We start from the raw sequence: 24,976 nt of genomic DNA, 5'->3' as shown, positions 1-24,976 counted from the left end.
GACAGGGACACCAAAGAGTCAAAAAACACCCACTGAATTAGATGCCCTATTTTCGTGCATCCATTCCACCTTAACATTAAGGTTTATATTTTCCAGGTGGATCAGCAAACGATCCTGTAATTTCAGCCAGTATGGAAAGTGCTTTGCTGCATCTGAGTGTCGGAAACACATTTTCAACCTTTACCTCTATACTGTTCAAGAAAAACTCGCAACTGTTGAGAGGCCTTGTAGATTCCACAATGCCTCGGCAGAATTTACAATACATCAATTCGCTATGCAGAGAAGGTACAAGAAAACCATTAAAAATCAATCATTTATAGGACAGTATCAATCAACATGTTATTTATTCTTGCTTTGGTCGAGTCAATGAAAGACTTAGAGTTGTACCATAGCAACCTCAAGAACAATGCAGGAGCACAGGCAGTGTTGGACTTTGCGCACCAAAACTTCAATGTTCAGCATGCAACTCAGAAAGCGTACCAAAGCCAAACTGTCACACTTACCAGATTCACAAAGGGAAGCAGCTTTACTGAGCTTTACTGAGATATAAATGTCTTACAAGAAGCTGGCATTCATATGCTCTTTGTAGTCACGTCTGGAACTTTGAAATGTGTAGCTCTGTGTCTCAGTTATTATCCTCCCTAAGGTCCAGCCCACTCATGCTCAAATGTATCAGCCCTTTGTGAATGAAGACTTTACAGTAATACTGCACCCAAACGCCAATTAACCAATCACCTGAGAATATAAACTGATTGACTCCTGCATGCCAAATCCAATCAGTTTAATGACCCTGCACACCAGGCAACTAACCACCCACTCAAACTGAGACAGCTCCCTTAGTCCAATGCCAGATCAGTGTTAATATGCTCACAGGCACACAAACAGTACATTAGTATGACGAGATGTTAATGCCATACATCAGGGGGATATAGCTGTGAAACACCACCGCAGGCTGCCCAGGACTGGGGCTGGGGCAGGGAGAGTCACCTCTGGGGCCGACGCCCTTCATACAGGCCGCGTCGCTCGGGAGTCTACAGAGCAACATGGACAACAGGCGACCCCGCCGTCCGAGTGCAGAGCACGGCAGCGAGAGCCCAACAGAGACATGTGAGGAGACAGAGGGGGAGAAAGGTACGCATGGACGTGGACACGAAAGTGAAGCGACAAAGGAGAAACGAGGAGGAGCGCACCGATCTTGCTGATGCATTTAAGGAAGTTGTGAAAGTCATTAAAAGTTCCATGGGTTCCTCTCACCCATATGCTGCACCCATGCAGACAATGCGTGGCCCTCTGCCAGGGCTTTGTGGGAGGCCAACAGCCTCTGGCCAGTGCTCGCAAAGCGTGTGGCTGAATCTATCCCATCTGCCGCTGTCATCCATTAGAATTGCTCACCCGCTGTATTTTCAGAGCTAGAGCGGCACCGGGGTCAGAGTAAATGGGCAGGCACCAGCCCTAACTTCTGTTCTACACACGTTCAGTGGTACGGCTTTCCATGTGATTCTCCCCCAGAGTCACAACGCAGGTACAGCATATACTTGCGTACACAGGGCCTGGGGACACGGTCAGGACCAAAATAGCAAAGCCAACTATTATGGCAATGCTGTTTAACTAACCGTTTCGAGCGTGACCAGCAAAACTAATCCACTTCTCAAAGAATGATGGCTCCACGCTACCGTGACCATGCCTTCCTAACCTTTGGTGAGCTGAAACCAGTCTGAGGCGGTCTGAGGATAAAATGCGCAGTCGAACTGGGGCACAAAGAAAGCTCTAACCTTTATTATAGGCCAGCTTTTTTTAAATATAGAGTGACATTTAGGAAGAAAATGCAATTTTACATTTCAGCAGTGAAGTTTACTTGGATGTAATTATTTCCCTGGGCATCTGGACAGACCCCATTGAGAAAGGGAAAACAATACAAAGTAGAGGGAAAGAAACAAAGAAAAAGGAGAGAGAAAGAGAGGAGCATTGGGGCAGAACGCACCATGTAGTATCCAGGTAGCAGCTTCTGCAGGAACTCGGCCTCCTTGTGCATGACTGTCTTGATGATGAACTCGTCGTCCTTGGTAAGGTAGAAAACGGACCCGCTGGCCCCAGGATTTGACAGCTCAATCAGGGGCTCATTGCAGAGGGAGTACTGGAAGGAGACAAGAGACAGAGTGGTTTACAGTGAAACACCGTATACTGAAGGGTGTCCAATGAAAGGGCATTTTAAAATAATCCCAAAGGGCGCTTTAAAATAACCCCAACGGCATTTTTTTGGGTATTTCACATGACATTTTATGTCAATGAGAATCTAGCGTTCAGATATGATTCAAAATAAGAAACCAGTCACAACTTGATAAGTAGATTTTTTGTGTTTTACTGGTAAACAATGTTAATTTGACCTTTGTGTAGCCTGAAATCACAGTTTTGCCACTTGAATCGGGCTGTTGGCAGAGGGAGGAGATGAACAGTGTAATCACATACGCACGTGCATGCACATTCACGATGCTGCTTTTAACCCTCGCAAGGAGAATGGCTGCTGTTTTCTGCTCCATGCTTAATAAGAAAAGTATTACAGCGCTAATCTCCATCTGGAGCTGGGAGAGCACGCTTAGAGCAAGGGCAGGGCAGTCTCTGTAATATGCGGATCAGTAGCTTGCACTGACTGTATATGCAGTTCAGCATGCACTGTGTGGAGTGTCAATTCAGCAAGAGAAACCATACAGGAAATGACACGCCTGTAACAGTCAGAACGCCCTCCTTGTCAGTTTAGGTCTCATCACCTGCTAAAGAACTCCTCTGTCTCTAACCTGTCTGCACAGAAATTCAGCTGCATGTGGCCATCTAAGATGTCGACCACAGTGTTTGTACACAAGAAAAAGAATTAGAAAAGGACAGAAAAATATATATCTCGAATGGAGCGGTCAGTTATGAGCAGAGCAGTCAATAGCAAGGCATATTAATTCACACGGAGATCAGATTCAGACAGCTTGCGGTCGAGGTTCTACCAAGTGCTGCTTCAGGGGGGCCCGCGTTGGGCAGCAGAGGGGGGGCTCGGGCTGGGGCAGGCCTGGTGAGATGAGAGGAGATAGAGGCGGCCGGAGTGGACCGGGAGTGCAGTCGGCCTGAGAGCTTGCCCCAGGGCCCCTGGGGTGGCTCACTGAAAGAGGGACACTGCATAACCCACACCTCGAGCCAGCCAGCACGACCGCAGGCAGTGTCAGAGAAACACAGGCCACACTCAGAGGTGGGAGCACACCGCCTCCCTCTCCAACGGCCTTCAGACAGAGGCTGGCATCGCAAAAAAAGCCCTCCAACGTGTTTATTCATGAGCCCTCTCCACCAAGCGGAGCTAAAAAAAAACACACAGTTCAAGTGTAGCTCAGAAACTCTAAGCCTGAGCACTTACAGAGACAAAATCCTGTAAAAACACCAACTGTCTTGTACCAGTGGAAGCAACATGGTACAATTCTTCCACATTCTGCAACCAAAGGAAGCCACCACATTTCATCAAGACAAAAAAAGAATACCAGTGAATTAGCTGGCAAATAATGGCACAGTGGTTTTGGTTAGTGTGTGACAAGCAAATGGAAAAACGAAAATTACATAAGTGCATCTGTGAGCTTGCAGGAGCGGCGTGTTCACAAACACACAGACATGGAGAGGAGATGTGAAGTGACAGGGGCCCTGATCTGGGGTTCTGCTACACACTCAGCAGCTCTGTCCCCATTCTGTAATGTCAAACCTCCAAACAGGACACACACATATACACACGCACAAAGACAGAGAGGCAGACACACACACTCAGCAGTTCTGTTCCCATTATGCTATGTCGAACTGCCAAACAGAACCAGTACTACCGCGCAAACTCACGCACACGCACATGCAAAGAAAGGCACATACACAAGCACACCTACCCTCAGATATATAGCCAGACAGACAGAAACACACAAAACACACACACGCACACACACACACACACACAGCAGCTCTGTCCGTATTCTGTTATATAAAACCGCTAAACAAAACCAAAACTCACACACACACAACACTGACTCATCAGTGTACTTCAGTGTGGAGTGTCCAGACTGCTGACCTCTTGGTGATGCACAATGACTCACATGCCCTCCTGCTCCTCTGTGCTAATGGGCTGTGACAGACATGCAAGGCCCCCCTTAACTCACGGTCCCCCTCAGCTGTCACCGGGCGCCCAACTGCATCATACAGGATGTCTCACTCTCACTTACGGCGCCCTGGAGTGGACAGTGCTGGTTAATAATGGTGGATTGTGTGTGATGAAATGACTGGATGGAGACCGGGAGACAGCAGGTGAGAGGCCAACATAAAGCCCCGGTGCCCATGGAACATCAGTCAGACAAATAGCAGGGTGTGCACTGTCCCCAAGTCCTCAGCATGAGTCCAGGTCAGTGCATGCTTCATGTACGTGCACACCTCCCAATATCCGAAGCCCTTTCCAGCCCCAATCATGTGTGGACTGCTGTAGAGGACAGGAACGGGCGTGGCCTCTTACCAGGTAGTCGTCAGGCCGGATGCCGAAGAGCTCACGGAAGTAGCGGAATGCTACAGGAGCGTACGTCTTGAAGCGGAAGTCAGGGAAGTGGTGGGCTGGGGTCAGATTACTGCCTTCACTGGGTGGGAGAGAGACATTTGAATGGCTGTTATATGAAACTGTCTAAAAAGCTTTAACATTGTTTTCAGAGGCTTTGGGCACTGGGTTATGATTCATTTCACATTTCTATCCACTACCAGAAAAGGACATGAAAGTGTTCAAATGCCTTTTGGAAGAAAGTGTATCCACTTTAACGCAGTGTTAACAAACACTTATCTGTGCAGTCAATAGGGCTTCACCCCTGTTATTGACAGAGGTGTTGTTTCCTGGGGCTGTGTGACTGTGCTCTGCTGGCTCACCTGGGGAAGAAGATGCTCTCCACCACGTAGAAGTCCTGCATCAGCACATCTCTCTCCGGCTTGGAGCTCAGGTTGCCCACGGTGTAGCCAATGCCCAGCTGAATGGCTCCCTTAAGGGCTGAGGATGTGGTCTGAGAGTCAAACGGGGAGGGGAAGGAGGAGTAGTGTTATTGCTGGTGTTACCGCTGTGACTTAGCCATCCTCATGTCTAGCTGAGCTTTATGCGGAAGGACAGGCTACCTTCTTGTATGTGGTCTCCCCGGATGCGTCCACTCCCCTGTGTCCGATCTTCTTGCCAGGGCCGGAGCCTGTCTGTCCAGAGGAGGAGGGCATCTAAAAGGGGGCGAGAGGCAAAGATGACATGAGGGCCGGGAGCTACGCGCTGGTGGAACACTCCCCCCATAACAAAAGAATTACACTCAGAAATGAGCGTTTCAGCTCAGAGGGAGGCTTGAAACAGAAGGCAGCTTAGACCGCAGGGAGCCATCCGAGCATGGCAGCGCTAGCCTGGTTTTTAACAGACGCAGAACTTGCTCCTTCCCGAACATTCAGCGCCCATGTGCAAAAGCCTCAGGACACTCGGGGGACAGGGGTGCAGAGAGGCGGCAGCGGCGGAGGATTTACGAGAGCGTGTCACGGGAGAGCAGCCCTTACCTCTGTGATGAAGGCCTTCTTAGCAGCAGCCTCTGAAAGAGACACAAAGAGAACACTGTATGAGCAACCCGGCCATGTGAGCTGCCAGAAGCAGGGAGTTACAAAAAAAAAAAACCTCAAACACAGAGACAGAGACGTACAGTTTTCAGCCATTTTACCTGGACGAAAACAACAGAGGCACTGTGCGGACAGTGTGGCTGTGTAAACCATCAATCTCTTAAAAAAAATCAAACTGCCATGAGAATGAGATGGACTGAATGTGGGGCTGATGATTTGTGTGCGTCTGTGAGCGGCACAAAGCAATCCACTTTGAGTGCGGTGAGGCAGGGGTCAGCTTTGCGCTGCGCAAAAATAACCATTTAATTTAGAGTTTGAATTTTTACTGTCCTTCAAACAGAACCACAAGGTAGTAACACAAGAGGAAGCACCAATCAGTGCGCCCCTGTCCAGAGCCGAAAATAGTGCATAATTGCAGGCCAGTCTCTACACTCTTAATCAAGGAATGAATGGAGGTCAACCCAAGGGTGGTGGTTGTCTTCCGCTCAGTCCATTTCTAAACGAGCCAACCTATTCAGCTGTAGTTATGAATATGAACATTGAATTCCAGGGGGTTGATTGCGACAAGAGAAAGCACAGTTTTGTGCATACCAGATAAGCTTACGAGAATTAATATGGAGGATATCAATAACCTATTGACAGCGAGTACACATTTTTTTTCACTTTCAGTTTCAAAAATAAGCGAACAACCCAAATTCAAGCTGGCTAAATCTGCATCCGTCTTCATTTGAATCCACACATTTGCAGTATGGGATTGTTTCCAAGATCTTCACCTCTATCTAAAAAAAAAAAAAAAAAAAAAAAACACACAGACAAACAAGCAAACAAAACAAAAAAAACACAACCCAATATAAAAAGGTTATGTCTCCAGCTTTCCACTCGATGGCAAAAACAGCCTTTTTTTTCCAGTGGCCCTGTTATTTTCCCTGCCAGCCGCAGTGATGTACCCTTGCCTCTCGTGGAGGCCCATGTGACTGAGTGGGAGAAAAGCCCATCTGCTCTCCCTCCCTCCGGCTCTCTCTCTCTCCCTCTCTCGCTCAGGCTACCCGCACAGGGATGAGCGAGCCTCAGCGCGCTGATGAAATCCCTGTGAAGGTGATAATACTGGGCTATAAAAACACGCGCGGCACCATCTCGCGCGGCGGCGATGCAGCGGCCTGCTGGGAGCGCTTCTCCCGTGCCAGTCCCCGTTTATTCCCCCTCGCCCTCCATTTCCTCCTCCCCCCATTATGAAAGGAAGCCCTGCTGCCGTCCCCCTCTCACCGCCACCCCCCCCCCCTTTGGGACGGTTGAGTTATTTTCTCCGTTTGTAACCACCGCAGTTTCCTTTCTGCATGCATGCACCCATTCACGGGGGCCGAGGACGTTATTATATTACCGGTTTCAAGGCGCTTTATTGAAAATGCATTCGCCGTCAAGTTGCTGCTGTGACCGTACAGCAGAGCGGACAAATGTTAAGCGCAGCTCTCTGTTTCTTATCATTTTTATTGCTTCGCACTGACTGAAGGCAGCTGGGGTCCATTTTCCATGCTTTTTAAAAAGCCTGAATCAATAAAGTGGGCTTTTTTCGTGTAGGTCCTCTGTGCAGCGCACACTCAAGCTGAAGGTGGGAAAGGGAGCTCAGGAGAGTTGATTCTTTTCACTGACGTTGCAGTACTTTTCGAGGGCAGTCCACTCACAAATACGGCACAACCATCCGCAGTCCTTGTTGCTTTCCATTACTGTCCCCAAGCCCACAGAGTCCATCAGGCAATGCAAAACCCAACAGCATTTCAAAACAAGAGAAAAACTGAAAGGAAAGGCTTTCTCCCCCTTTAAACTCTTCTGGGAAATTTGGACCATTGGCCTGCTTTAAAAAGTCACTAGAGGAAACCATACAATTCCTTCAGCAGGAATCACCTCAACCCAATGATCCCCCACTGCCACAAGAAATGAGCGAACACCCAGGAGAACCTGCACTGGGGGCCATCCCCCCAGAACAGCTCTCACAAACCGGATAAGACAGGGAGAAGACGCCCCGGAGCTGTTCATCTCACTCCACGACACATGACGACTCACAGTCTCACACCTACCCATGTGAAAATAGGGGCCTCCCGACACGATGCTCCACCTTCGATGCGAGTGTGCTTCGGCTCCACTCAGACCCACAGCTCATCTGTGTGCAGATGCCCACAGCCAGCCTCCTTCTACCTTCACCTCCTCTCCAACTTCAGGATCCTATAATAGCTTTTTCTGTATTATATTATATCTTCTTGGTGGAAGAGTTCTATTCAGTATAGACAGTGTACTTTCTAGGCAATGCGTTTTAGTTCCCGGAGACTGCGAGGTGCTGCATCAGTTTTCGTGAACAACTGCTTGACAGCTTGTTCTGATCCGCTCAATCTGATCCACTAAAACGAGGCAGAATCGTCCCAAATGCGATCGCAGGCACTCTCTCTCGCTCCCCCCATCTCCCTCCCTGGTTTCCATGACTCCCCCTTTGAGGTCAACTGGCTTTTTATGAGCCGCACGTGCAGTTGGATTCAGCAGACACATGCTGTTCTGCACACTCTAAATAGGCCACTCACTGCATGGGAACAAACAAAGACTGCAGCCTTTCAGAGGGGAAAAAAAGCAAAAACAAAAGCAACAGCAACTGTGTCAGAAAATATAACAGGGAGTGACCCCCCTGCTCTGTCAAAGCCAACAGCCCATCGTCTTCCGTCACAAAAATAAGAAATAACTTCAGGCCTCAGTGTCATGGTGGTATTTTGAGAGGGGAATGCAGTGCCTCGTTGGCTGGCCACCCGTACCAAATGCACCAGAATGCTCCATTTGTTGATTTCTTGGGGGATTATCAACATGTTCCTTACACGGGAGTGCTTCTGATGGGAAGTCTAGATTTGAGTAAGGGCACGAATTCCATCTAGCCACAGCGTACTTTATCCTTATAGGACAGGAAAGGATAGGAGAAAGGAATTTAAAGTCATGCCGTTCATTGTGACCCCAATTTTTCCCTTCATTTCAGAGATTGCTGAGCACACAACGTTATATAAAAAATGAACAATAGCGTGAATTTGTCACAAAAAAGCTCAGGGCAGTGCTTATTGTGGCTAGACTGAACGGCTAGGTCCTCCATCTGTGTGAACGGTAATCAGGTTTTTTTTCCAGCCAGCCCAAATCCAAAGCCAGACTTTGCACTGGCAGCTTGTTTACAGACTCGAGGAATATGACGGAGATTGTGAGAGATGCTTTATCCCTCCTTCAACCTCGTGAGTAATTAATGACTACAACCTTAGTCACAAATAGCAGCTTCTATAACCGGTTCACCTAAATCCATTAAATATAGCGAGAGGCTGGCACAGAGACCTGCGAACAGTCATCGCCACTCTCACAGCTGCGCACCTCCGCTCAAGCCCGGCCCAACCCCCACTCACACTCTCATGCCGAACCCACCACACAGCTTTTCCATGAACACTGTATGATACGGCACAGCATCACATGGGGCACAGCACCGAGGGATGCCAGGTGGACACAGGGGGTGACATCACGAGCACTCTCTTTTTTTGAGTCCAATCCCACTGGACATGTACTGGAGCAACAAAGATCAGGACCTGAAATACCAAGCACAAAGCTGCACACTGCAGACTAACTTGTTTGGGTACATACTGTATTAAAACTCGATTATTGATCTACGTCAACACAGAATGGATTATTTGGTTTATGCTCCAATATCCTATAACTGGACTTTGTATACTGCATCCACTTATTTTTGTGACCATAATATACAATAATGAAACCTGGTCTTGGAGTCACTCAGCTACAGTACAGAAATTACAATTTTGGCAGAATTTACTGGAGGAGGGAAAAAAAACTTCAATAACATGCAATTTCGACCAGAAAATGAAAATACAGTTTGAGTGCACATCACAATTTGTTTGCACATGCACTGTGTAGCTAGCTATCTATTAACATCTCCCCAAGTTGTGCCCATCCTTAATGTTACACATTTGCTACGATCCCCTGGAGAGAAATTACTCACCGGCTCTGTCCCTTTGGACAAGTTAGTTGATGATACTCGTTAGCTCGCTAATTATTCCATCATCACTCCATTTCCTTTTCTTATTTGGTAACAATAAAAAGAACTAACCCAATCACAGACTTTTTCAAAAGCAAGCTACTCAAAACCAGTGGCGATCAGACTCCGGAACCAGTGCAGAATCACATTAAAGGTTTTCCTCATCTAGACTGTATCCATAGAGATCACAGATTTCTTTTACAGGACTTGCATAACATGGTTCATGTTTTTACAAGTAAAAATGTATACTTGTTTACTTAGAAACTAGATTATCTTAACTTTCAAATGTCAACAAGGCAAATCTCATTTATCACCGTGTAATGAATAGGAGAAGACCGAGTTCAAAATATCAACTTTTCTGAGCCTTGAGAATAAATTATTTTTAATCTAAGTGAAACTCTGACTTTTCAAGTCAGTACAAAAGCAAGTTTTCCCAGCAGCAATTTTTTTGCCAGAGCAGAGGGCCAAAATATACAGTCAGGTAGGCAGACTGTGGCATTTTCTGTTTTGTTTATGGATTCCCGAAAGATCTGCTGAGGTTTCCAAACGTAGTGACGTCTTTTATTCCCCACTGAGAATGAAAGTCAACAGGACCAGTACCGCAAGGCTCGAAACGGGCTGCAGCTCCAGCCCAGTTTTCATAATGCTCTTGTGCCAATATTAGTAACTGATCACAGAATATTCAGCTTAAAGCTTCCTGACACAAGTGTAACAGCTTACTGCATGGCTGGTATGCCGTTTCATTTCCATTTTGACGTGAGGAGACGGCAGCGAATTTACTGAGTTTTGAGGACATTTTTTGAGGAAAAGCTTACTTCTGAATGGGTTTGCATTAAAAATATTAATAAGATTAATACAGACTCCTACATGTCTACATTGATTTGCCCCGAGTTTAATAAGTCTTTCATTCCCTCTTTCCTTCAGTGCCCTTCTGCAGTGCACAGTTTCATAATCACATTTTGTAAACAGCTTCTGTATATTTTAACATTTTTTAAATTTGTGTTTGTGAACTAACAGATGACCCTGTAGGCTTGCTAAATGCCTCAGCGCTTGATTTCTGGTTCATGCAGTGTTGCCACCACAGCTTGCCTACTTTCCATCTGTGGGCCTGTGACTGTGTCCTTCGCTGGACACAACAAACCCCACAGCGGGTGGTTTGTTTTACTGTACTAATTTTCAAAACGCTGTTACTCATTTTCCCTCTCATTTGTCATCCTCCACTCTTAAAGTTCATTTGCGAGTGTATTTTCACACATATGTATTAGGGACATATCTGAAAGGATATGGCCTGATCTTGGGGCTCTATGAAATAACTGGACACACATACATGTATCAAGGCTTACAGTAATCTCACAAAATACAAAAACAACATATTAAGGTGGACAAAAGCAATGCAATACAGACAAAGCATCACATACAAAGCATTGCTTTTAATGAAAGTGTTTAAGGCATTGTTTGAATGACACAGTGAAGCCCCCATTTCAGAAGCGTCTCAGCGTCACAGTGGTACCTGTCTAGGGAAAGTGCGTTAGATTAATGAGAGCTACGCCACTGCAACAGTGGGCTTCACTTTACTGTTCTTTTACAGTGTTTTTCCATGACCACCTCTCACAGTACTCCTCCCCTCACCCTGCACTTGGCTACTCTCCAAGCCGCCATGGAAAGTTTCTCTATTTGTAATTGATTCCTGTCTTCACCATAGTGACCAGCTGTCGGGTGTCCCGCATTCCTGCCCAACCAAGACCACTAAGTACACTAAGGACCAATCAACTTACTGTCGCTTTCTCACAATTGCAGAATTGCAGAAAGGGTTATGCACACGCAAACAGCACACATTCCAGAATCCCACAGGCATACCATGGCAGCGATTTCTAAAACCAAACTAAAACTGTAACGCTACAGGTTTGTTAACGCGTTCCCCACAGCTGCCTTATTGCTTTCCTTCATCTGACAGTGTCTGCTGACGGAACACCTCAGATCATCCCAGGCTGGGCACAAAGAAAACGTACATGTGACACTAATGTATGCAACCAAGCAACAAATTAAAATCTTGAGAATTCATTGGCAGGCAGAAGTATTTCCTGGAAACCCACGCCACCAGTAATCCATTGTGAGAGGATTTTTCTGTCAGGCTATTTCCATTCATACCAGTGAAATGCAGTACAGATGGAAATATAAAATTCTTCACTGACTCTCTCATCCCTTTACAAGGCCTATCATGCTGCAGGGAAATGCAGACAGCCATTCCGCACAGAATCGCATAGCTCTCGTCAACACCTTCACTCAGATAACCAATATCTGCACTACAACAGCACATGAAAATCAGAGGCCTACAGTATCTTAAATTATACCCTCCACAGGGTTCAGCGTACAAGGAATAGACGAGCAGCATTCATTTTTAATGGCAGGAGACTGTAGAGGTTTCACTGCCTTCATTTTAGACATCAGTCATTTCAATCAGAGTGGCCAACTGAGGCCAAGTCGTCAATATACTCTGACATACATAAATCAGTGGATATAGAAAATGACTTCACAATGATAGTGACATGGATCAATATGAAGATGCTGCTTCGTTTTAAAACAGAAGTAAACATATTCGTCTCAAAAGAAGTTCCACCCGCAGTGTTTCTCTTGTTCTGAAGTCACTGGAGTCTTGCCGACCTCAAGAAACGTGATGAAGCCAAACAACACCTCACCCACACACGCAAGATCAGAATCAGACTGTCTGCACTGAGGCTGCCAGACAGTCAATTATCCATTTGTAATTTGAAAAATGCAATTCAAATATAATTTTTTAAGCCCCAAATATCGTGGCAGTCCCTATGGGGGCCCTGTCGTTTCCAGCCGAGTCTATGCAGTTGTGCTTTATTCCTGGAGAGCCCGGCAGTGAGAAGCGGGAAAGACACTCAGCTGGACTGACTCGGACTCTAATCTGTCACCCTCGCCCTGTGCAAATGACATCTCTCTTCCTGCACAGGAAACCGCCGCTGGCCAAAGCAAGCTGCCGATTAGCTGTGCTAGCTGCCCATGCAGGGCCTAGGACCAGCAGGGAACCCTGAGCCAGCCCCTATGAAGGGCAAAAAGTATGGAGAAAAACACCAAAAGCCACCAGCTACTGCACGGGGCTGAGGCACAAGGAGCAACGGCTCTCCAGTGAAGCACTGACGGCCGCCGACAACGCCATCACTCCGACTGCTGTGCCATCCTAACCAGATCTGTAAACTCTGGGTTTAAGGCAACAGAAAATCTTGATCCTTTTCGACAACCTGCGTGTGAAAGGCAGAAAGACATTTTCTTTTGATTACTGTTACCACTGCCATCACTACCAATAAAACTGATGTTCTGCTTTGGGAGACATATCTCAATGATCTCTGGCCAACATGCTTCGAGCCATCCAAGTGAAATAAAGAAGATGAACGGTCAGACAAATTTCTAGCAGTGTGCTTCAGAAATGTGTTATGTTTAGAATGTTAAATGTTTGCAATTAAGAAAGAATAATACCATTTCAATGATAAAAGCTATAGGTATGCCAATGTTTGCATCTCTCACTTCACCTTTCATTTGAAAATGATGAGCGCTGATCTTTTATTAACGCCGCTACAGAAATTCATCTGATCGAGGCAAATCTGTTTTAATCCACAGGCTGAAACATGAGCGCATCTATTAAACAAAAAACTACCACAAACCAAAAGCCACAGCAAGCTAAACTTAACGAAGTCTGTTTCTGTACTCTCAACTTCCAGCAGACAATATGGCAAAGCAGACGTCGACAGGAAAAAACACAGAGCACCTTTCTCCATCACCGCAGTTCTCACTTTCACGAAATCGTAAGGCAGAGATGTCTGAACGCCAGACTGTTCTTGACAAAGTGCGCAAATGAGGGTTTACAGAACTGATATGTTCAAACCTGCAAAAACCACACTCGTACATCTGTCATCAGCACAGACACAGTGCCACAAATACCTGCGTATGTGAACACTTCTGAAATCCTCTATTGTTGTGCAGACTTCTAAATGCTGCTTGGGCAAACACTCTCTGATATATCTGCCTATATATGGAGAGTATAATCCATTTACATCCTTTATAACCATTTCCTGGGGCTTTTCCATGGCTTTTCACTTTCATGAGCCACCTTAACCAAACAAAACAGCACAATCAGGGCGCTCCATGTTTCTGCATCACCTAGATCACTCTTCCTGAGACATTCAATGTTTTAGTTTGTAATACGACTATTAAGTCCTGAACTCTCCCATGGTACACAGTTAAATGCTTCTGAAGTGTACGCTACCAAGGAGCTGGGTCTCACAGTTGTTGATCTTGGCAATGTTTCCAATCCCATGAGGGAGATCAGCAGACACATTTCCAGCAACAAAATGGTCGGGGCTTTAATGGATCAAAGAGGCTGGGGCCTTGCCGTTTAAGGGGAATTTGGGAGAATTCATCCATAAACCACCATGTGAGAAAGATGGTTTAATGATGACCTCACATGCTCTTGGTGTCAGAGATTGCAGCGATTCAGTGTGCTGGAAGCGAAGTCTCGGTCACGGTTTTGCTCGGCTGATTCCTATCACAGTGGCAGCGCTATAACTTCAGTTTTTCAAAGTGGAGGAACTGAGTCAGCAAAGTGCTTTGTGCAGGGTCTTCTCTCTCTTTGTGAATGAGTAAAAACCTCCTCCACAAGCGAGGGAGAAGATTTCAGCACCAGGGACGACCATGACAGTTCTATTTCTGTCATCAGCGGTGCTTTTGCTGAAGAGGGTCCGTCAGGCCAGCGGACTGGAACGCTGAAATGAGGTGTGTGGGCTGATCTATTATACAGTCGCATGTAAGTAAAAAAAAACTGTCACATCCTGAAGACTGAGAGACAGAGGGACATACTGAACTGATTCCTCCACTACCCGTTACGGCGAGATATCCTCAGATGACCTGAATTAGAAATCACCATTTCCTAACGAGCACTTTTTAAATGGGGATTTAATGGGGTTAAGCTGACAGTGTCCTGCGCAATGCTCCATGCCTGAAGATCTTAGCGCTTTGGAGACAGACAGACAAAATAGGTAATATTAGAGCACAGAGCATTCCGACCCGCATGTATAATCCAGCACGCGCTGTCTCTGTCTCTGGGCAGACGCGGCGCTCAGACAGAGCTTCCTGCGATGTGGATTAGGGTCAGAATGCGGGCGTCCTGCTCCGACAGACACACGGAAGGTACCGCATGTGCCTCGACCGGGCCAGACAGGAGTGGCCACGCTAACGAGACACACAGTCACAGTGAGCAGCCTTCGGTCTGCCTGCCTGCAGGAAGATCAGTCCCACGGTGGGAGACAAAGTACGTGTGAGGCGGCGGCGATGCCACTCTCCTCCACACCAGGGAGTCGCCCCCTTTTAAAACGTCTGCACAGAACCTCAAAACCCCAAGGAGCTCACAGGAACAGGCTGCTCCGGCCGGAAAACACAAAGTTCATAAAGTTGCTGGATGGTTTAGCCTTTAAATGGCAGCGGGGAAGCAGAGAGGCCAGACACCCAAACACTTTACTTTCACCTGCACTGAACTGAAGGCAGCCAACAAACCCAAAACATCCAAAAGGCTGTCTCACACTTTCACAGTAAAAATCCTGAAATCAACTTGTCGCTGACAACACTGACCCATTTCAGGCAAAATAACGCTACGACTTGCCAAACAAGGCTCTTAATTTAAGAGAAAAAAAAAACATAAAACAAAAAATCTGAACACAGCTAGAAGCTTCACAGTTCTCTTTTGACACTGGTATAAAAACTGTAGACTAAAGAGCTAATATGGGAATGCTGGCTCTGCTGCCTCGGCATCGGGAAGGAAGCGGGAGCAGAGGGATCCTCACAGCACACCTTCTGGACTGGCCTGGCTTTGATCCAAATATCCTCTGGAGCAAAAAGGTACTTAACGTAATGACTGCACAGAAAAGGACATCGGGTCTCGCTTGGCTGCTCTGCTTTTCTCCGTTTGTGTGTTTCTGAAATACATTCATTCCCGCACCTACCTTATCTTCCTCCCATCCACGCCTGAATGGCTACGCTGAGCCAAAGCATTCTCAGCACGGTGAAACATGGGCCTAGTCAAAACAGTATTAATGAGAGGAACGCCACATCTAGCCCAGGCAGACTCCAGGTCGCATTAATCCCTTAGCTGGCCGTGTGAGTGTTTTACCAAATAAGTAAATGTGGCCTGTGTGCCATTTTAAGCCAATATTTCAGGACGGCGGAGGACTCCTATAACTGAAAGCAATTCCATAAACTCAGTCACGGGGATCCATTAGAACATATTCAAGACGGTTATTGTACTCAGCCTTCAGAACGGCAATCCGCAGCCAATTACCACGTTGGTCTGTTGCCTGGTCTGTCAAGTGAAGTCTACTGAAAGAGAATGGTGGGTATAAGGTAGACAGCGTTCCCTTTTCCCCGGAAGCTCGGTACAGCTGGGTGAGAGTACATTGTCTGATGCGTGTGCTTCAGTGGATGTGGACATTAACGCACATCGATTTGCTTTGTAAATGCTTGCTTTGGCTGACGTGAAAGACCACCAGGCTTCCTGGAGAGCCTCGGTTAGGTTCCCCATGACCAGTTCCCAACTTTGGGTTTTTACTGTAATGTAGGATAGTGGCTGTGCAGCACACTGACTCCACAAAGGATAAATCTCAGTTGGGTCAGGTGGGGAGGTCTTCATGGGTGAGGTAATGCAGATCAGACAGTGTGTGTGCATCGGTGTCAAATCAGCCAGTGCATGAGTGCACCCACAAAACAGTAGTGCTACATTCAGTATATATTAATGTATGTACATACGTATTCAGACATATGTATTCAGTGCATAAATCTCTCTCTCTCTCACACACACACACACACACACACACATGCACGCACAGACAGTTCTGATCAGACTTAAAAAAGGACAAACCAGTTGTGCATGCAGTGTTCAGTCTTGTGTGCACAGTGGTACAGCTATCACAAGGCGTGTCCGGGTGCTCGTTTGATTGTGCACACATTCTCAGTAACAGGCCCGTGACAACCTTCGCTGGATGTACTGACGTTCCACGAGGCGTGTGCGTCTATGTCTGAGCGTGTGTCAGTGTATGTGTCCGTTATCCTGTGCGTGGGCGCGTGCATGCGGCTGCGCGTGTGAGCGCGCGTGTATATGTGCGTGTGTATGAGAGAGAGTGTGCCGGGGCACGCACTCCCTCTGGGACCTCCCTGCTCCAGCCACGATCCTCGAAGCAGTTTGGGATCTTGCTGCACCCCACTCCTCAGGCGGGAGCTAAAAACAGATTTACCCTCCAGGGTGAGGGAGGGGGAGGGGGAGGAAAGGCGCTGTTATGCAATTCCTGTTTGTTTTCATGCGCCAGGCTCTCCGTAACTGACACTCCTCCTCTCAGCTCGCAGACTGTAAACAGTGTGCGGAACCGAAGCTGAGGAAAGTGGACCCGCTGGGGGGGGGGGGCAGGGAAGCTTAAGATGCACGGCCCTGTCCAGGCACTCAGACGGGCGGTGGGGATAGGGGCGGTGCTGTTGTCGGTAGTGGAAGTCTTTCATGTGTGACTGCATTGTCTTTGTGTACACCGTCCACAGCGGGAACAGTCTGAAACCCTTAAACCCAGCAGGTATAAAATGAAATGAGTGGCGAGAGGAAGTTCCATTGGGTGTGGAGGGGCAGCAGAGCGCAGCCCGGGACCTGCCAGGGAACTCCGGAAGGCGGCGGGGACAGGCAGAACTGTACCGCACTGTTCTGCTGCACGGAGGGGTCGGGCCCGGGAGGAGCGCTCGGAGACTTGGCTGCGCTACTCGTCCCCGTTTCCATGGTCCTCGGGATGGGACAGCGGGAGGCCGCCGTGCCCGCGTGGTGTGCCCGGGAGTGACATAACCATGGCTCTCTTTTTAAAGTGGGAAAACAGCTGGGGCAGGAGGGGCACAACAGGCCGAATGCAGCACCCCGTCTCACGCTGCGACGGCTCATATCTGTCCTGAAGCCACGATGGAGCTTTACTGAGCCCCTCCTCCCAAGCACACAATAAATATGCTGCCTTTCTTTTCCACAAATTACTATTGGTTCTGACAGAGCGGGGCCCTCGGCTCTTCCCACCTGACTATAACTACGAGGGCCGGGAGCCTTAGCTGGTCTGAGATTAGCATTAATATGCTTCAAAGAAGGCTTTGTGCTGTGGCCTGTTCGCTCTGAGCTCAGGGAGAAATAGCTGAAGGAGCGACAGATGGAGGAAAGAATCTTTCAATACGCACACGCCATCGGAATTTCAGTCCTGCAGGGACACAGATCACACACAATGGGATGTTACTGAGGATGGGTCCGAGCTTCTGTGAATGCAGAAAGACGGGATGAACCATGAAATGTGGAGTCCACATTGCACATACCCTTACGTCCCCCACCACCATGTGGATCCCAGGAAATCCACCTTCATATTTCAATTACGGCTACCTTATCAAGGGTTTAAACAAAAGCATCAGTTTTCGTCTTAGTAGAGGGCCACTGTTTCAACCCCCCAACCACAAAGGCTGCTGTATTTGCACTCTTACTATCCATGGTTTTTTTTTTTTTTTTTAGCAAAATAGGTCAGTGTCTTGATTTTGTTCCAGCCCCCAGTCAACACCAAACCTCTGCCTGGGGCTGCAAACTGTGTGAAACTTCTGTGATGCACAGCACTGCACACCCCATTTCTGGGTGCAGTCTGCACACTTAAGAACACTTAACCTCACCCTCACCGCTCCTGGTCAAGTAGCCTTGCTTAGGTAAAAAGGTGACCAGACCATGCTGGGACAAAGTGAAAGGGGTGAGCAGAAAGCAGAAATACAATTGTGTGTGTGTGTGTTCTTATTTACAAAAGGTCTGATTTGTTAACTCTTTAAGTCTTAATTATATTACCAACAAAGAACAAACACATGATGTGTAGTACCTTCTTACAGTACTAGATCTGATCTATTTTCACAAGTGGCGTTTAAAAATCATGCATACTTTTCCTCATGTGTGTGCATTACTGTGGTGAAATGGGCATGAGCACAAATGGAATTAAAAAGCAATCTGGCTATACCTACACTGAAGATAATCAGTCCACTTCCATTCATAAAGAAACACTTTCATTCCAATCCAGTCTGATCCAGGACTTCATAGTAAAACATCATCTCCCTTGACTAGACCAAAAACAATGTTCTTTAGTTAAAATAGATAGAAATTTATTCTTCAATCACTGCTTGCTGGACCATGTTGGCAGTTTTTCCATTCAGAAAATACCACAACAAAATCCAGTGTTGAGATGTTTAAAAACATCTTAATTTTAATATATCGTATATCATATAGATTATATGACTGATTAATCAATCTCTACAAACAAATCTGATATTACTATTAAAGCAAACCGAATAAATATGGAATAAGAGTTTGAAATTTAAACAAAAGAAGTTCTCATCATGAAGGTTTGTGTAGGGCTTACATAATGTTCAATGTACTTTGGGCAGGGGGAGGGTAAGGGGACAGGAACTACAGTAGGAAGCCCATAGGCAAGCGGGCTGGGATGTGGTCAGCTGCTGGCCAATGTGCTCTGATCTAGACAAGCAGACTGGACCGTAACACATTTCATCCACCAGTCTCAAAATGCAATAATGACCCCGACACTCATTCTTCTCCCCCCATATTCATCTGACAGAAGCCAGCACGTTTCAGTGAACTGTTGCAAATGACGTCTCTCATGCTGTTCGTGAAAATGGAAAAAGCCAGCTCTAATTAGAATCCATACTGGTCTCAGTCAGACAAAAGCCAAGCAGACACAGTAAACAGAAAGAATTACGGGGTGGAACAAATCGATGAGAAAATCGCAAGACCCAATTTAAATTCATGTGGTTATTTTTGGACTTTCAAGCCGTTTGCTCATTTCTCATACAGCTATAGACTTACATCTACAGAGTTCACTGCTTCTTAATATAAACTGTCCAGTTTCAAAATATTCCTTTTGTTACATTCCAAACTGTGACAAGCTTTAAAACTGAACAAGGGTTAGTTCACCTTTCTCACCTTGAGTATGGTGTACTGTGACAAGCTGCTACAGTATTTAAAATGAATGGATTCTCTCCCTGAACCAGGCTATTCAAGATTAATAGGTATTGCAGTCTGAATGCATTTCTCTACGCAGCTGCAGGCACTGAATCTGTACCTATCTTGACATTGCCAGGCACCTAAATTGCTCACTTCCTTCAGGTGGTCAAAGTAATCCTATTCTACAGAGGGTATGGGATCCCCTACATTTCAGATATTCCCTCAAATAGTGTCATTAAATTCATGTCCAAGATAAGCTGCAGTTCTGATCTGACTGACACCGCTGCAGATATTATAAAGTTGTCGGTTTTACCATCTTGGACTAACTACAGCTTTGGAGAAAGTAAATGACAAATGAGCTCAGGCCTTTCTTGAGCTTGTGAATGACTTTGTTCCTTCTTGTGTTTTGTCAGCCTTTGGCAAAGTCACCATCAATCCAGGTTTTACTGTGACACATTTCAAAACCGCGTGCAAAAACAGATGTCAAGACCATGTAACGGAGCAGAAAAGACAGGAACAAGACTGCGGAGCCCTGCTGGAAGACTGCGGCCCGAACACAGAGTATTAAAGAGGAAAGTACAACTTCTAATAGAAATAACTATGGAAACCACAGAAGTCAACAGCATGCTGTGCTGCACAGAGCACTGAATGTCCTAGTGCTGGGAGCTGAGGGAGATGGACATGTGACCTTCTATCTCTATTCACAGCAGTGACGATGCTCACAGGCAAATGCACTAAAGCCTTGCTGACTGAATAAGGTAAGGTGCTTTATCCTTCCTGCGTCAAAAGTCCACCTCACTTCAATAAGGCAAAGTTCACCTTTAGTGCCAGGCATTTATCTCAGAGCAACCGCCTGACACATGCTAGTTCCTTTTTGAATTTAACGAAGTGTGCAGGAGAGCTTACCAAGACAAATTTAAGAGAATTATATTCCAAAAATCAAATCTGGCTATGCTTAGCGGAAGGGGGGAGGGTATATTATTGCAGCTAATTCAGTTACTGAACAAGACCCAGCTGAAACTGATTGGCGGAGATATGCAATCTCATTTTTTTTCAAAGCAACACAGGGACACTTCATAAAGGAAGAGGGGGAAGAATAAATGACGAACAGAAACAGCTTATGCATCACAATGAACTGCAATGAGAGCCTAAGAGAGAGGGTTTCTAATCTTACTCACAATTTAATCAATAACACAAAAAGGTTTCACAGACGACGAGCACTAGTTCACGCAGCCATCAGGACACGGAATTACTCTGCTCTGCTAAAAATGTGAGTCAATGTGTCTGTAGAAATTGGCTTTCTTGCCATTAAACCCCCTCACCCCCCTCAACCACCCCCACCCCCAATTTGTTCCCAGCGCCGAGAACAGTGAAAAGCACAGCTTTACAATACAGGCAGCAGCTGGGAGATGGACCTCACATTTTCAAAATTACCCACCGAGGGTTTGTAATCTCTGAATTCTGCCCTAATTAGAGGGCGATTAGCGCTGAGCCGGACCTCTCTCCCGCTCAGTAGCAGACTGTCTGCAGCTGTGCATACGCTCGCAATTCGCAGGCGGGCAGGCGTCCCTCTGGCGTGCTGCTGCGGCCTGCCATCACGCCGCGCTCTCGGTGACACGCTCATTAACCGTCTCAGCCTTTGGATTTGCGCAGCAGTACACGGGCAGACTCTACGGCCGCTGAAGCTGCAACCACACATCCAGCATCCTCCCTGCATTATTAACACTGAGGATCAGTGAATCATTTCTTCTCATCGTTCTAATGAGCATTACGGAAAAACATTATTTTCCCCGTGTTTAAAGCATATCAATGTGTAATATAGACCCTAGAGAAAAGTTTAAAGGAATGCTGAGGTGCCATGCTTTTTGAATTACAAAAAAATGTATTAACATGCAAGAACAAGATGAAAGACCAATATAAACTCTACAAACGTGCTGATTAGAGCACAAAAACACACACATACACACACACACACACACACACAACAATTCTGTTGCAAGTGACTTTCCCACTGGGCTGTACACTGCTTTCATGTTGCACCTCCGCCGCAAACAGGAAAGCACCACCTTTTGTTTGTTTCACATGCTGATTCAAAAGGTTGTTAGTCTACTTCGTGCATAAACAAGCATGTTTAACAAACAGCAAAACAAGAGGAAGATCCACAGGCAAGCAATTTCCCCCTGTACTGTTTGATATTTCTTTGTTATCAGACTGCGTGGCGAAGACACCAATCTGTGCAGAGACAGCAGCTCACAGACACACGACCCTCACAGGGGGAGAGCCCTCGAGGCGTTCTGATCTTACTGCAGTGGAGGAAGGAGGGAAACGGCCCTGCTGACCACATCTGTGAGCGCAGCCTTAAAGAACCCAGCTCTTAACTAACCCCACACTGTGAGTACAGTACACAAACCTCCCAAAGTACTGTAAATATTTACAGACCAACAAGGAAGGTCAGATTCCTTTACGCAGGACCTAGGAGCCACTCTACAAACAAAGAGAATGTCCAGGACATGTTTCACTACGCGCGAGGCATGTTCTGCAGTCTTACTGGTGGAAGTGACTGAATCATCCCGTGATGCAGTTGGCCGAGTGCGGTCTATTTCAGTAGCGGTGGCTTGGCGGCTGCAGCTTTCCCTCATGTTGCTGCACCCTGAGCTCATAAAGCTGTTGACACGTTTCCTCCCTGTAGCCCCAGCCACTTCTGGACAGCATTCACTAGCACCATTAAAAGCCACATCTGCTGCAGTCCTCTTCACTAACCCTTGGTTATCTCCTTGCACACAGAAGCAACCACTATTCCTAATTCATTTATTCCACCTGACAGGGTCAAAAAGACAGACTTTTACTCAAACGCAGCACTGCGGACAGGATAAATAAGCACGCACGGCATCAGAATGAGACAATTATAATAACAAATGACTCCAATTTCCCACTAATTTTATGGTTTGGCCAATGGGAGGGGAAAAAAAAACAACAAAAAAAAAAGGTCTGGCATCCTCAATGATGTCCCGTGTCGGTCACTGTGAGCGAGAGAGACAGATGGATCAATTCCCCATTAGAGGCCACAGTGCATTGTGCTGCCCTCAGCACTTTCAGCCGCACTCATCCACGGCAGAGAGAAAGCGAGTGAGAGAGAGAGAGAGACAGAGAGAGAGAGAGAGGGAGATATGGGGAGAAAGGCTGCTGAGGCTGGGGTTTGCATTAGAGAGAAAGGAGGGATGGAGCCCTGGATCGGTGGGCAGAGCGATAGCTGCGGATGTGAAATCCCAGCTTAAGTACAGGGACCTGGACTTACGGGCACGGGGGAAGAGATAAGCGACTGAATTCAGCCTGTGTGACAGGGGACTATGAATCGTTACGGGGGACTTACGACGGAGAGGGGACAGTCAAAGCTCCTGCTTGAGTGAGAAAACCCAGCAAAATGACAAGGTGGTGGTGGTGATCAGTACTCTCCGATGACACTCTATCGCGCACTTTCATGCTGCATGCGCGTTTGACTGCAACAGCAACCTGGTTTACACTGACACATTTTTAACAACATGGCTTCTTATGCGCACGCTTGCAAGCGCGGTATGGGAATGTGGTAAACTGAAAAATGCTCACGGCTGGAAAGGCAGCACTAAAGGCTTCTTGCTTATACAGCCAAGCACACTTACAAATATGGTCTTATCAAAATGAACCCGTGACTCATATTGCGGTTGGGCTCCTGGTGAAAGTCATACCATGGTTCCCACATTCGTACATGCTTGACTATGTAAATTAACAGCAGTTAAATATATGCTCTGGTGGCTGAACGCTTGACTCAAAACGCAAGTGAAATTTCAGATGAGGCAGATCAAGAAGAGAAGGAGTTCTGTCCGTAGCGTCCTTATACAGGATGTCCATCCTTCTTTCGTACATGTACTTGAAGTACTTGGTGTTTCTTCAAAGCATCTGTACTGCATCTTCACTTACTTCTGTGTTTATACTACACTTAAAATATTTTTGTATGTGACAAATATGCCAGGATTATTATTTTTGTCTTACTTTCTGCTGCTTTGGGGTAGGACGTCATAGAAGGTAGAGTGAGGCTAACAAGAGGTTAGAGTTCAAATGTTTTTGATTTACTCTCTGCAGGGCCGAGACTCAGTACTGCATCTTTTTGGGTGTCTAGGTCCTGTAAGCCAGTCATTTTTTGGAACAACAGATAAACCTTTTCTTCAACACATCCCTTGATTGATCTATCTGCATTCATACTCCAGTCCTTGCAACCTGTCCCACCTGTTAGCAAGTCATTTCAAATCCTGGACAGGGAGAAATGACAGAGGGAGCAGATAAAGACTTTCCTCTTCATAATTCCGTATTATTAAAGCATTCTAAAGGTGCAGGGTAATCAATTAACTGTAGACTATATTTCACATCCCTGGGAAGACAGATACTGTCACATACTGATGTGTTGACCAGACAAATATTATTCAAATTAAGTTTCATTTCACGTCAGTTTATTCAAAATTAGGTTACTTCATTTCATGCTGAAGAAACAAACCTGCACTTTAAAACATCCTGATATACCTCTAAGTACCTTAAATAAAAAATAACACCGAATGATGCTAAGAGCAGGTCAGAAATCTTTTAATGGTGGCAGCACACTATCATTATCCAAATTAAATTACAGTCCTCCAAACACTGGCCGTTCATGCTAACCTCACTTTGAAAGGGGAAGTGAGAGAGCTGTAAGGTATTTGGTCCACAGTCTCCTAATGTCTCAACACTGCTGCCTCCACACAAAACAACACATCTAAACTCTGATGTCCACAGCACTTAAATGAGTCTGTAAGTGTAAGTGTCCGGTAGCACAGCACCCATCACCCGACACACCCAGCTTATCAGGAACAGTAGAGGAACCTCAGAATCGGAAGCTCAGCACCCAGAGAGGAAACAACACTTACTCTCTCTTCTTATATGTGCGAGTGAAAGTACCGAGACCCCCTGCTTAAACAAGCAACAATGTGAAAACACTGAGAGGGACTGGTGGTGCAAGATACCTGATGTGGCTTCAGATAACAAAAACAACTTAACCTAAGTTGTTATTGGCAATGTGATTAAGTTGTTTTTTTCTACATGAACTTCACCTGTAACAATTGAAATATCTTCCATTTAATTTGCAGTTCATCATCTTTCATTATGCAAGCAAAAGAAAGCACTTAAAAGGCTACTTCACACAGCAAGCATTAATTTACAGGGCTGATTCA

At 46.3% G+C, this 24,976-nt stretch overlaps 1 protein-coding gene across 5 annotated transcripts in view; it reads right to left on the bottom strand.

Annotated features, from left to right (window-relative positions):
• LOC118772452 (phosphatidylinositol 4-phosphate 5-kinase type-1 gamma-like) overlaps positions 1-24,976 on the bottom strand; it is a 42,029-nt gene that overhangs the window by 12,822 nt on the left and 4,231 nt on the right. For 4 of the 5 annotated variants that reach the window (XM_036520799.1, XM_036520800.1, XM_036520797.1 and 1 more), the window contains exons 2-6: positions 5,566-5,597; positions 5,152-5,244; positions 4,912-5,042; positions 4,514-4,631; positions 1,982-2,134 (exon numbers count right to left, since the gene is read on the bottom strand). In XM_036520799.1, coding sequence (XP_036376692.1) covers positions 1,982-2,134; positions 4,514-4,631; positions 4,912-5,042; positions 5,152-5,244; positions 5,566-5,597 — 527 coding nt within the window. Of the gene's footprint in view, positions 1-1,981; positions 2,135-4,513; positions 4,632-4,911; positions 5,043-5,151; positions 5,245-5,565; positions 5,598-7,694; positions 7,814-24,976 lie in introns of those variants that run through there. The other variant, XM_036520798.1, reaches the window with a different exon arrangement.

The sequence above is a fragment of the Megalops cyprinoides genome, chromosome 2 (genome assembly GCF_013368585.1).
Source record: "Megalops cyprinoides isolate fMegCyp1 chromosome 2, fMegCyp1.pri, whole genome shotgun sequence".
Classification (NCBI taxonomy): Eukaryota; Metazoa; Chordata; class Actinopteri; order Elopiformes; family Megalopidae; genus Megalops; species Megalops cyprinoides.
This window is presented reverse-complemented; position numbering and strand designations above follow the sequence as displayed.